The following is a 12,715-nucleotide window of genomic DNA, read 5'->3' as shown; positions in this document are numbered from 1 at the left end:
TTTATTTCGGTGCCTTCCCGAACTTTCTCATGCTTCTAGCACACGTGTGAGCGTTACCGTGAGGTCATCTATAATCCTTCAATGATATCAGCCAGCTTTTGGCCAATGCAGGAGCCTGAGCAGGGAAACGGAATGACAGACGACTGGGTCCCTTCCGTTCCATCCTGATTAGGATCTGTGCCCTCTTTTTAATCTAGAGGCATGGCTTCAATGACAGCAGACGGAATTGGGCAGAGTTCCAAAGCAGAGCAAAAACTTGGACATTGTCCCTCATCACTATCGTTATTATTTTTCAACCCTACATGTATGCCCAGCTGGAACCATGGGAATCAGGGAAACAGGAAAAATATTATCGATGCACCCCTACAGCGAACAACAAAATAACAGCAGTTCCTTGAAAACGAGCCCCTAGCAGCGATGAATAGTTAAAATGGCAAAACATATGCAAAGACTTGTTTGGAAAAAGTTACTAATTTTGTTTCTTTCTGTGTTACAAAGTGTGGGTGTACTTTTTCTCAAATCTCTATAGAACAGTCTTCCCCAACCCCTGGGCTGGCGGACTGGTACTGGGCCATGGTGCCCTCGGTTCCGGGCTGCGGCAGGGGGAGAGGGAGGCGTGGGCACCAGTGCACCAGCGGGCGCGCCTCCTCCCCCCCGCCCCGCAGCACAGTGCTCGTTGTGTCGGTAGCAATCGAACAACCGATCGGTCTCAGGCTCCGGCACAGCGAGCGCCGCACTACGGGGGGAAGTTGCGGGCGCCAGCAGGTGCAAACACGCAGGCATGGAGCTGCCACATCTGCGCATTTGCACCCGCCAATGCGCCAGCACCTCCCCCCCCCTGGTCCCCGGCCCGAAAAAGGTTGGGGACCACTGCTATAGAACATACTTATAGGGTTTGGGTCTTTTTTTTTTAAATCACCCGTATTTATAGCCTTTTGGGACCTTTCGGCATTCCACAGGGCCTGCAGAACGGAGCTCTTCTGCTAGGTCTTTGGTTGAAGCCGGGAGAGTGGGGAAGATTGATGCCTCCTTCCCCCAACCGTGGTGTTAAGCTGCAACACTGGTTATCCTGTCTCTCCATCCTCTTCCCTCTAGAGGTACGGGTGGGGTGGGGGTTCCGCCATGTTGTTGGTTTAATGTACCTTATATTTTTGTGTCCATTTTAATGGTCTTTTGATGGGGCTTTTAACTGGACGTCGGTAAACCGCCACGAGCCCGCTTGGGAGTGGCGGGTGACAAATATGATGATGATGATGATGATAACAATAACAATAATGGAGTTCGCTGATTGGAGGGAAAAGTTCAGAAGCAGGACTCTCTGCCTGTCTACTCATCATAGATGAGGATGGGGTCCAAAGAACAGTCCAAAGGGCCAACATCCCCTCCTGATTAGGATCATCAAAGCCTCAAACAGGCTTTGATGACTGCCCCTTGCTTTAAAACTTTGGAGTGCTTTTCATCTGTCTCAACAATGCTGCTGTCAGGGGCCTCTGCACTCTGCCTGAACTCTTACAGCTTCCTGCTGGTACACTTTGCATCCAGGTACTCAAGAATTTCCTTTCTTGTTCGGGACGCCTTCCGCAAAAGAGATCCAGAGCACTGCCCACGCTCTGGAAACAAGAAGTGGAGGGGAGGTTTTAAATGCCCACTTGCAACCCCATGACTGCGAACATCAAATTACAATTGATGTAATAATGTATATTGATTGAACTTCCAGCCTCATGGGCAGAGCTTCAGCCTGCATCTCTGCTGCCTTACCACTCTGCGCCACAAGAGGCAGCTGGCTCAAGGTTGACTCAGCCTTCCATCCTTCCGAGGTTGGTAAAATGAGTACCCAGCTTGCTGGGGGGTAAACGGTAATGACTGGGGAAGGCACTGGCAAGCCACCCCGTATTGAGTCTGCCATGAAAACACTGGAGGGCGTCACCCCAAGGGTCAGACATGACCCGGTGCTTGCACAGGGGATACCTTTACCTTTAATATATAATAATATAATATAGTATATGATAATGGATATTATTTCCCCCTATTATAAAACACAGGGCAATATACAGAATATTGTGGAAAATATATTCTGCAATAAGAGTCAGAATTACACACACACACACACACACACACACACACACAACATCGCAGGAATAGATTAAAAATAAAACATCGTCAGAAGAAGAGAAGAGATACACACATGAACAAAGCAGGGGAGCAACCTTAGGACATGGCCCAAAGTTGAGTTTTTAAAAGTTCAGTGTCTGAGGCCAGGGTCAGAGCCTGCTCCCTTCCCCACTTGAGAAATAATCTTACCAAAGTTGGCAACTGGTTAAGATTCTCACGCGTGTCACCTTTTCATTGGGGCGATTAACAGCACTTGACCGAGTCCCTCCACAGCGTCAGCCACCTTCCGCCGACATGCCTCCTGCCGTTGCTGCAGCTCGGCCGTTAGTCTGGCTTTTCTCTTCTGCAGCTCGTTGATGACGTGGGTCGCAGTGACTCCATCTCCAGCAGCTTTCGTTGCTTCCGGCGAGATGGAACCAGTTTTAATGGTGTGTGAACGCTTCCCTGTAAACACAAGCCTGTACGGGCCATGGGGTCCATCGACTCGACAGGGACTACTGTGGCCTTTAAGATCTGACAGTTTCCGCCTCACGGTTTCTTCTGCTCTTTGGACGATCCTGCAGAACTCCCTTTGGCCCAGCAGTTCTTGCTTTCGCACTCCGGCCTGCGGGGAGGAAACAAGGATTGGGTCACGCTCAGCAAAACAGCAAAGATAAAACAGATCTTGGTTGCGTGAGCTGGTGGATGGAGACGGTTCAGTGGGAACCTGGATGCCATGGGAAACACAGCCCACGTGACAATTGTCATTTACAATTGTCATTTTTGTTCTTTTCCTTCCCTTGGGTACTAACCGAGAATACATTTATACAAGGATTTTGTTGATGGTGTGATCTACAGAATGTGCAGGCAAACCCTCCAGCCTCATAAATCCCATCTCACCCTTCTGTCACATAGCAATCGGATGACAGACATAATTAAGAGATTTCACCGTGGGCAGCAGTGCACACACGATTCTGCCTTAAGCACATTATAGGAAACCGCATGGACTTTTACACAATAGCTAAGTGCCCTTGTGGCCCTTTCTTGCAGGCCCAGCAAAATGCCAATCGCCAGACTGGCCTAGGATTCTGGTTTTTCTTGGAGGGGGGGGGCATCATCTGGTCACTGTGGGTAGGCAGGTAGTTGTGAGCTTCCTGCATCCTGCAGGGGGTTGGACTAGATGACCCGGGAGAGTCCTTTCCTTCTTCCATGATTCTAGAAGAAGAAGAGTTGGTTCTTGTATGCCGCTTTTCCCTACCTGAAGGAGGCTCAAAGCGGCTTACAGTCGCCTTCCCATTCCTCTCCCCACAACAGACACACTGTGGTGAGGCTGAGAGAGCGCTGATATCACCGCCGGGTCAGAACAGTTTTATCAGTGCCATGGCGAGCCCAAGGTCACCCAGCTGGTTGCATGTGGGGGATCGCAGAATCGAACCTGGCATGCCAGATTAGAAGTCCGCACTCCTAACCACTACACCAAACTGGCTCTCTATGATAATATGCCCTAATATATTTCAGTGGACATCGAGGACATATCGAGGACATTTACAGAAACACAATAAATGTACATCTCGGTTGCTAATAAAGTAACTCAAGGGAATTATACAACATGCAAGATCAGAGCAGGTGCCCAGGGGACATAAGGCACCATCTGAATGGGGAGGAGGGGACGTGATGGTGATGTAAGTGCCATCATGTCACAGTTAATGTATAGTGATCATCTAGGGTTTTAAAGCCTGCAGGCATTCAGAGGTTGCCATTGCCTGCCTCTGGGAAGTGACCCTGGTCTTTCATGGTGGTTTCCCATCCAACTAGCACCTGGGTTTTTATGCCCCGCTTTTCACTACCCAGAGGAGTCCCAAAACAGCTTATAAACACCTTTACTGTCAACTCAACAATGGCCACATGATTGGAAAAGGTCAGTTTACATTCCAATCCCAAAGAAGGGCAATGCCAAAGAATGTTCAAACTACCGCACCATTGCACTAATTTCTCATGCTAGCAAAGTTATGCTCAAAATCCTACAAGCTAGGCTCCAGCAATATGTGGACCGAGAACTTCCAGAAGTACAGGCAGGATTTCGAAGAGGCAGAGGAACTAGAGATCAAATTGCCAACATACGCTGGATCATGGAGAAAGCTAGGGAGTACCAGAAGAACGTCTACTTCTGCTTCATTGACTATGCTAAAGCCTTTGATTGTGTGGAGCACAACAAATTGTGGCAAGTTCTTAAAGAGATGGGAATACCAGAGCATCTTATTTGTCTCTTGAGAAATTTATATGCAGGTCAAGAAGCAACAGTGAGAACTGAACATGGAATCACTGACTGGTTCAAAATTGAGAAAGGAGTTCGGCAAGGCTGTATACTGTCGCCTTGCCTATTTAACTTGTATGCGGAGCACATCATGAGAAATGCGGGATTAGAGGAGTCACAAATTGGGATCAAGATTGCAGGGAGAAATATCAACAACCTCAGATATGCAGATGATACCACTCTAATGGCAGAAAGTGAAGAGGAACTAAAGAGCCTGTTGATGCGGGTGAAGGAGGAGAGTGCAAAAGTTGGCTTGAAACTCAACATCAAGAAAACAAAGATCATGGCATCCGGCCCTCTCAATTCCTGGCAAATAGATGGGGAAGAAATGGAGATAGTGACAGATTTTATTTTCCTGGGCTCCAAGATCACTGCAGATGGGGACTGCAGCAAAGAAATTAAAAGACGCTTGCTCCTGGGGAGGAAAGCTATGGCAAATCTAGACAGCATCCTAAAAAGCAGAGACATCACCTTGCCAACAAAAGTGCGTTTAGTCAAGGCTATGGTATTCCCAGTTGCAATGTATGGCTGCGAAAGTTGGACCATAAGGAAGGCCGAGCGTCAAAGAATTGAGGCTTTTGAACTCTGGTGCTGGAGAAGACTCTTGCGAGTCCCTTGGACTGCAAGGCGAACAAACCGGTCAGTCCTAGAGGAGATCAGCCCTGACTGCTCTTTAGAAGGCCAGATCCTGAAGATGAAACTCAAATACTTTGGCCACCTCATGAGAAGGAAGGACTCCCTGGAGAAGAGCCTAATGCTGGGAGCGATTGAGGGCAAAAGAAGAAGGGGACGACAGAGAATGAGGTGGCTGGATGGAGTCACTGAAGCAGTAGGTGCAAGCTTAAATGGACTCTGGGGAATGGTAGAGGACAGGAAGGCCTGGAGGATCATTGTCCATGGGGTCGCGATGGGTCGGACACGACTTCGCACATAACAACAACAACTGTCATTTCCCTGCAACAGATGGGCTGTGAGATAGGGTGAGGTGGAGGGAGCTCTAAGAGAACTGCTCTGCAAGGACAGCTCTAAAAGAACTGTGACTAGCCTAATGTCACCCAGCTGGCTGCATGTGAAGCAGGGGGGGAAATCAAATCCGGATTACCAAATTAGAAGCCACCTCTCTTAACGACACCAAGCTGTTGCGTATGTAATATATATAAGCTCAGTTTGGCCTGAGCCTCAGCTGGTTCTCAAAAGTATAAATGTTTTACGTGTAACATATGCCTGAGAATAAATAAGTTGTCATTTAGAAGTGGGGTAAACAACACTAGGTCATTTTGACAGGACCTTCCCTCCCACCCGCCATTTTACAATTCTCCAGAAGCTTTCAAACAGGACAGCTAATGGTTCTGAGACCTGCCTGGGTAATTCCCTTAGGATCCTTGACGTTCACTGTCATCAGGCTCTGCTGAAGTGAACTAAATCAGACCGATGCGCATTCTTTTGGTACCACCTCTGCATTTCCTGCATTCAGGAGGTGTCCCCCCCTCCTAGGATTTGCTGATGTGGACAAAGGTCTTGCCACGGTTTCCCTTCTTGGTAAAAGGAGAAGGGGTCCTAATCGCTGTTGCCTGCCTGGAACTCTTTTTAACAGGTGACATCCCTGGCTCCAGCTTCTCCGGGTAAATCAGCCTCTTTGCTGTATTTAGGGAAGAAAGCTTGTTTTCTTTCCTTTCAGATGGCTCATCGCAACAAGAACTTAGACAAAGGGGAATCTTCCTGCCCACAAGTGCCTGCCTCCCATTTAAAGTCTTCTCCCCAAAGCCAGTCATGTTCTTCCCCCCATGATCCATCACAAAGTGTTGAGGGGTAAGGGGCAAATGACACCCACCCACTGTTTTTCATTAATAACCTACTCAGCTTTTAATGAACAAGTCACAGGTCTCCCAAACCCAAGTGCATCCAAACTGCAAGATGGCTCTCACCTCCCCCCTCCTTTTTCTCTCTCTCCTGTGCAGGAAGTGACACAGGGAATTTAGCTTTAGCTTTTAAAAATCTGAATTTTAACTTATGATATTTTAGTTTAAAGTATTTGGAAGGTGGTCACTTGGAGGAGGGCTGTAAGCGGCTCCTGTTGGCAGCAGAGGAGAGGACCTGCAGTAGTGGGTTTAAACTACTCGTAGAACGGCACCAGCTAGATATCAGGAAAAAAATTTGCAGAGTAGTTCAGTGGTGGAATCGACTGCCTCAGGAGGCGGTGAGCGCCTCCTCACTGGTGGTCTTTAAGCAGCAGCTGGACAGAGACTTATCCTGGATGCTTTAGGCTGATTCTGCATTGAGCAGGGGGTGGGACTAGATGGCCTGTGTGGCCCCTTCCCACTCAATTAATCTAGAATCATAGATTTCTTCTTTATATTTCTGTATATTTAGTATATTTATATTATATTGTATGTTTTATTATTTATTTGATGATTTATATCCCACTACACTCCACGGACTTATGGCGGGTTACACAACAGACTAAGAACCCCCCATAAAATCCCCTAATACCCTTAAAACGGCGCTATAATCCCTAATCTTCCCCCATCTACAGTCAAACGACCATCACAAGTATGGATTCGCAGAATAACATAGCATTGGCCGGAGGAGAAGCTCCAGTTGTCCCTGAAGCCCGGCTTCAGCCAAAGACCTGGCGGAAGAGCTCCATTTCACAGGCCCTGCAGAACTGTGGCAGTTATATGTCACCTGCCTTGAGCCTTTGGGGAAGGGTGAGATACAAACACAAGGATTAATTAATTAATTAAAACCAAAACAGCCACCCACCCTTTCCAATCAAGCCTACAGTCTTAAATGCCCCAAACCACACCCCTGGAGCACAGGATCTTGCCAGGACCTGTCATTTTCTGCAATTGGTGAACAGGGCCTCCAAGGCGGAGCTATTTCCACCAGGTTTATGGTCGAGGCAGGACTGCAGACAACTGGTTTCTAACATAAATCAATCATTCTTGACAGAAATACTGGCCTTGCCACTGGGAGGGGGAGGAAAATGGGAAGATCGGCTCCTTCCTAACAACCCCCCCAAAAAGGGAATTTTAGTCGGGGGCGGGCATTAGAAAAACTGTAAAATGTTTTTCACTTCTTAACATTTGTATGCTGTTTTATTTCTGGTACCCATCCTGAGCGATGTGGTAGGGTGGGATAAAAATAAAAAAATATTATTATATTATATTACAACATATGTCTCATACGTTTTGGAAGCGAGAGGCTCCTATTTAAAGCCGCCATGAATTGTTATTCTGAGACACGCGGAAAAGCAGGAGGATGTGGGACTGCAGACAACTGATTCCAGACAGACATGAGCCGTCCTTAACAGAAGAAGAAAAGCGAATCCTTTGAATGGTGTCTAGGTCTAAGTTTTGAGGCTGGACGCTGGAAAGAAAGAACCGCACGGCGAGTTGCGCACTCAGAAGCAGGAAGCGAAAGCACAACCATTGTGTAGTTAAATTAGTTGGCTTGCGTGGTACGTTGTAAGCTTTGGAATCCTTTTTAGACCTGGCACGCCTTTAGAAGCCAGGGAAAGCAAGGTGCAGAAGTGAAGCACATCAACACAGAAAAACACAGCCAAGTGTTATCTGCAATTCGACAGAAGGAGAGATTAAAAAACAATCCAAATAAGTAAATTAGGCTCTCCTGGTCTTAATGAACGCATTTTGGGTTTCAGAAATAAAAAATTGAAAATAAATAAATAATAAATAAAAAGAACAGAGGCGAGCAACTGTAACACACCCTTAATTGAAGGATGCCACAGATGGGGGGGGGGGGGGAAGTGTGGAGGGGAGACTGAAAGAGGGGAAATAACAACAACAGATGCCCGAGAGCCAGTTTGGTGTAGTGGTTAGGAGTGCGGACTTCTAATCTGGCGAGCCGAGTTCAATTCTGCACTCCCCCACATGCAGCCTGCTGGGTGGCCTTGGGCTTGCCATGGCACTGATAAAACTGTTCTGAACGAGCAGTAATATCAGGGCTCTCTCGGCCTCGCCCACCTCACAGAGTGTCTGTTGTGGGGAGAGGAAAGAGAAGGCGACTGTAAGCCGCTTTGAGCCTCCTTCGGGTAGGGAAAAGCTGCATATAAGAACCAACTCCAATGTGTAAGACAAAACACAGAGATTCTTCTCAAAACAACCAAACAAAAAAGCAACCCAAGGCAAGAAAAGGCAAACCCCCACTCCTTCGAGGAGGCACACTGTGGAAAGGAGATGCTCCAGCATTGACATGTCGTTTCATATGGCAGAGAACAACAATGGGGGGGGGGAGGAGGAGAGCATCATATTGTGACAGCAGGATCTAAGCCCTAAGAAAAGACCAACCCCCAGTGGAGGATGAGCAGTTTATTTCTCATACCGAGGATATACATTTTGAAAATGAGCGGAGCCCGAGAGCACTGAGCACCTCCAAGTTTGAGATGCATTCATGCCTCAGCTGAATACCTTTCTTACCTGGAAATTTAAAACACACACACACGCACACACAGAGAGAATGGCATCCGTGTTGGCAAGATGTTCGGCTCTCCCCTCTGTGATTTTAGAGGGAAAGCCCTAGAGATGAAAGAATCTGTCCCTGTAATTTGGGAGTGTTGGAGATTGTAGAACAGTGGTTCTCAGCCTTCTTAATGCCACGATCCTTTAATACAGTTCCTCATGTTGTGGTGACCCCCAACCATAAAGTTATGCAAGTGTTCTTTCACAGAAATTAAACCGAAACTGACCAATGGCGTGAAGATCCATTGTTCAGGATTGTTTCTCAGTTCAGTTCTGCCTCTTGTCCCACTGTGCCGATCTCGCTCTTTTCCGCTGCTCCACAGATGAACGCTCTATCTCGATCCACCCCACACAGCTGTTGTGTGGATGGCACCCCCCTCCCAAGCTGCTTGCCCTGCCGCGACCCCAGTGAAAGGGTCGTTCAACCCCCACAGGGATCCTCACTCCCAAGTTGAGAACCACTGCTGTAGAACATGCGTTATTCAGATGGCCATTCTATATGCCAGTTAGAGCTCATCTTGACTCAGCAAGGCTGGGTAAAAAGGGAAACTTAAGTTCCTCCTGGGGCAAGGGAAAGAGCCCACTTTCAGGCAGGTTGCTAAATTTTGGATACTGAGCATGCCCAAAGATAATTAGTGGTCCAAAACGGGATTCCATTACCTAAAACTAACTTCAATGCACCAACAGTGTTTTCATACTTTTTAAAGTGTTTGTTTTATTTTATTAATAATCTGTCTGTGTAAATTATGTTCTAGCTAGAAATAAATCCTGAAATGAGTGGCATCCCTCCAATTCCCAGGGCCGATTGACTTTCCTGGCTTCACTGAGCCTGAAGATTTTAGTAAAGGAGTGGTGGAAGGGACCTATCTGTGCCCTCCCCATCCTCAGGCAAAGGGCTCAAAGCCACAGCTGCCCCCCCCCCACACACACACATTTCAGCCCTCCCTGCCCAGTGTTTCCAAGTGCAACAGAAAGGAGAAGAGGGGAGGGAGGCAGGGAGTAGCTCTGTGCTGCTTAGGTAGCAAAGCTATCTGCTCAGGAGCTGGGAAGGTAGACAGATTGGTTCCTCTGCACCGTCGTGAGTGTGAAGGTATATGCCCTTGGCCTGAAAGGTGGTGACGACACGCGTAGCATGCCAAGCAAAGGAGGTTGCGGTATGCAGCGAGCAGGAGGCACCTTGCCAGCCTCCCCAACACGAGGCTGGACAGATGCATCTCTGGCATTCTCCTAATGCTCTAAATCCTGGCTGGGTGCCTCTGAAGGGGAGGAAGCGCCAGGTCCACCTTCGGAAAGGATACAGGCACAACCAGCTTCCCTCCCTGAGCCTTTCTGTTCCCTTAAAAACAGCGTACAATGCCTGCAGCAGTAGTTCTCAACCTTCCTAATGCCGTGACCCTTTAATACAGTTCCTCATGTTGGGGTGACCCCCAACCAAAAAATTATGCAAGTGTTCTTCCACAGAAATTAAACCCAAACTGACCAATGGCATGAAGATCCATGGTTCATGACTGTATAGAAATTGGTTTTCTTCTGGGGTTTCTCAGTTCAGTTCTGCCCTACCACGCCAAAATCTTTTCCCCTGCTCCAGAAAGATGAACGCTCGATCTCAATCTACCCCGCAAGGCTGTTGTATGTATGGCGTCCCCCCCCCGCCAAGCTGCCTGCCCTGCCGTGACCCCTGTGAAAGGGTCATTCGACCCCCACCGGGGTCCTGACCCCCAGGTTGAGAACCACTGGCCTACAGGGTAAAACTCTCTGGCATAACTCTCTCAGCACAACCGGGTTTGATTCACTGTGCAGCCAGCTGGGTGACTGTGGGCTCGTCACGGTTCTTTTAAAGCCATTTTCACCATGCAGTTCTCTTAGAGCAGGGGTAGTCAAACTGCGGCCCTCCACATGTCCATGGACTACAATTCCCAGGAGCCCCGTGCCAGCAAATGCTGGCAGGGGGCTCCTGGGAACTGTAGTTCATGGACATCTGGAGGGCTGCAGTTTGACTACCCCTGTCTTAGAGCATTCTCAGCCCCACCTACCTCACAGGGGATCTGTTGTGGGGAGAGGAAGGAAAAGATGTTTGTAAGTTTCTTAGGGAGTCCTTCAGGCAGTGAAAGGCAAGCTATAGAAAAAAACCCATCTCTTCATCGTCTTCATTTTGTCCTCCCAAAAAGTCTGTGTGGTAGGTTATGCTGGAAAGGTGTGACTGGCCCCAGGTCATCCAGCCAGTTTCCATGGCAGAGTGGGGATTTTAACCTGAGTCTTCCACCCTAGTCAGACTAACCCAGCCTTTCTCAACTTTTTTACCATTAAGGAAACCCTGAAACATTCTTCAGGTTTCGATAAACCCCAGAAGGGGCCCGATTGTGCAGAATATGGTTGGGAAGCAGAGCTGTGTAGTTGCCCACCCGCAGCCCCTCCCCTTCCCTCTTCATCCAGGCCCATCATTGGCTACTTGGGGGGGAGGGGCAATCAACATGACCATATATGTCTGGATGCAGGCAAGAGAAAGTACCACTTAGGATCGTGCATGGTCCATTCAGGCAACGTTGGCTTCACCGCTGTTGCGGACACACAACAGTGGTTTGGGACCCCGGGAAAATGCCAGAGATGCTTCTTCCTGGAGGACAGCTCACAGCTAGCAGACTGCAGATCCAGCCTTGCTAACTCATCCTTCCTGACCTTTAATTGATGGGCCCTGTGAGCTGAACCTAAATATATCACAGCTTGCTCTGTCAAATTTGTTAGAACGTGCTGCAGCAGTAGGGAAAGAGAGGGGGATGATGAAGTGAATTCTCTGATTAATGTCATGTGACTCAGGTCTTAGGTGCCTTTTGCAGCAGGGAGAGGAGAACAGACAAGAGACCGCGAAGCAGAATTCTGACCTCATTAGGCAGCATTCTGATCGACTCTTACCTTTCCTTGGCAGCTCAATTTTCGGCATCTTATGAGTTCACGCACTGTGTCGCCGAGGGCCAGCAGGTCTCCCTTGCATCTGTCGATTTCTTCCGCAATTCTGACCACACTGTAACAGGTCAGGCCAGAGTTTGGTGAGAGAGTGGCTTTGTGACGTCCGTTGCGTCTTGGGTCTTCCGCTTCAGGATCCAAAACAGACTCCTGTGGGAGAGGGAGGGAGAGTTCTCAAAGGTTCATTAATTGCTTTTGTGGTCCTCCCTTTGGTAGAAGAGCTTGTTCCCATGCCTGACCTAAAATATTTTAAAACAAGACAAGATGACATCTATTTGTCAAATACTGTGAAGCTCTTGAGAGACACAGATTCTCTTCTTTGAAAATACATGAAGGAATCTCCTTTCCAGCACTAGCACATGGAAATAGGACTGCATCTTCCCTGAGAACAAGGAACATGAGTTCACCAAGGAACAGAAAAATTTACTCTGGAACAGCATCAGTAAGGTATAGGTAAAGGTATCCCCTGTGCAAGCACCCTTGGGGTTACGCCCTCCAGCGTTTTCATGGCAGACTCAATACGGGGTGGTTTGCCAATGTCATTACCGTATACCCCCCAGCAAGCTGGGTACTCATTTTACCGCTCGGAAGGATGGAAGGCTGAGTTAACCTTGAGCCGGCTGCTGGGATTGAACTCCCAGCCTCATGGGCAGAGCTTTCAGACTGCATGTCTGCTGCCTTACCACTCTGTGTCACAAGAGGCTCATACAGCATCAGTAGTATACAGCAATGTTTGTGTCCCAACAAATTTACCAATCATGGCTAGCTCTACCTGATGATATCAGGGCCAGGACCATAAGCCATTCTGCAGGGCCTGTAAGAGGGTTACGGTCTCAGGAAACAGGCCTCCCTGCCTATCTAGCCAACCCAA

General features: G+C 48.2%; 1 protein-coding gene across 2 annotated transcripts in view; it reads right to left on the bottom strand.

Annotated features, from left to right (window-relative positions):
- Nucleotides 1–2,056: 2,056 nt before the first annotated feature.
- Nucleotides 2,057–12,715, bottom strand: part of TEDC1 (tubulin epsilon and delta complex 1) — a 46,468-nt gene continuing 35,809 nt past the window's right edge. For both annotated transcript variants that reach the window (XM_077332275.1, XM_077332276.1), the window contains exons 7-8: nucleotides 11,794–11,994; nucleotides 2,057–2,716 (exon numbers count right to left, since the gene is read on the bottom strand). In XM_077332275.1, coding sequence (XP_077188390.1) covers nucleotides 2,336–2,716; nucleotides 11,794–11,994 — 582 coding nt within the window. In that variant the 3' untranslated portion in view covers nucleotides 2,057–2,335. The remainder of the gene's footprint in view (nucleotides 2,717–11,793; nucleotides 11,995–12,715) is intronic.

Source organism: Paroedura picta, chromosome 4 (genome assembly GCF_049243985.1).
Source record: "Paroedura picta isolate Pp20150507F chromosome 4, Ppicta_v3.0, whole genome shotgun sequence".
Lineage (NCBI taxonomy): Eukaryota > Metazoa > Chordata > Lepidosauria > Squamata > Gekkonidae > Paroedura > Paroedura picta.
Note: the sequence above shows the minus strand (reverse complement) of the source record. Positions and strands in the feature narration are given on the sequence as shown.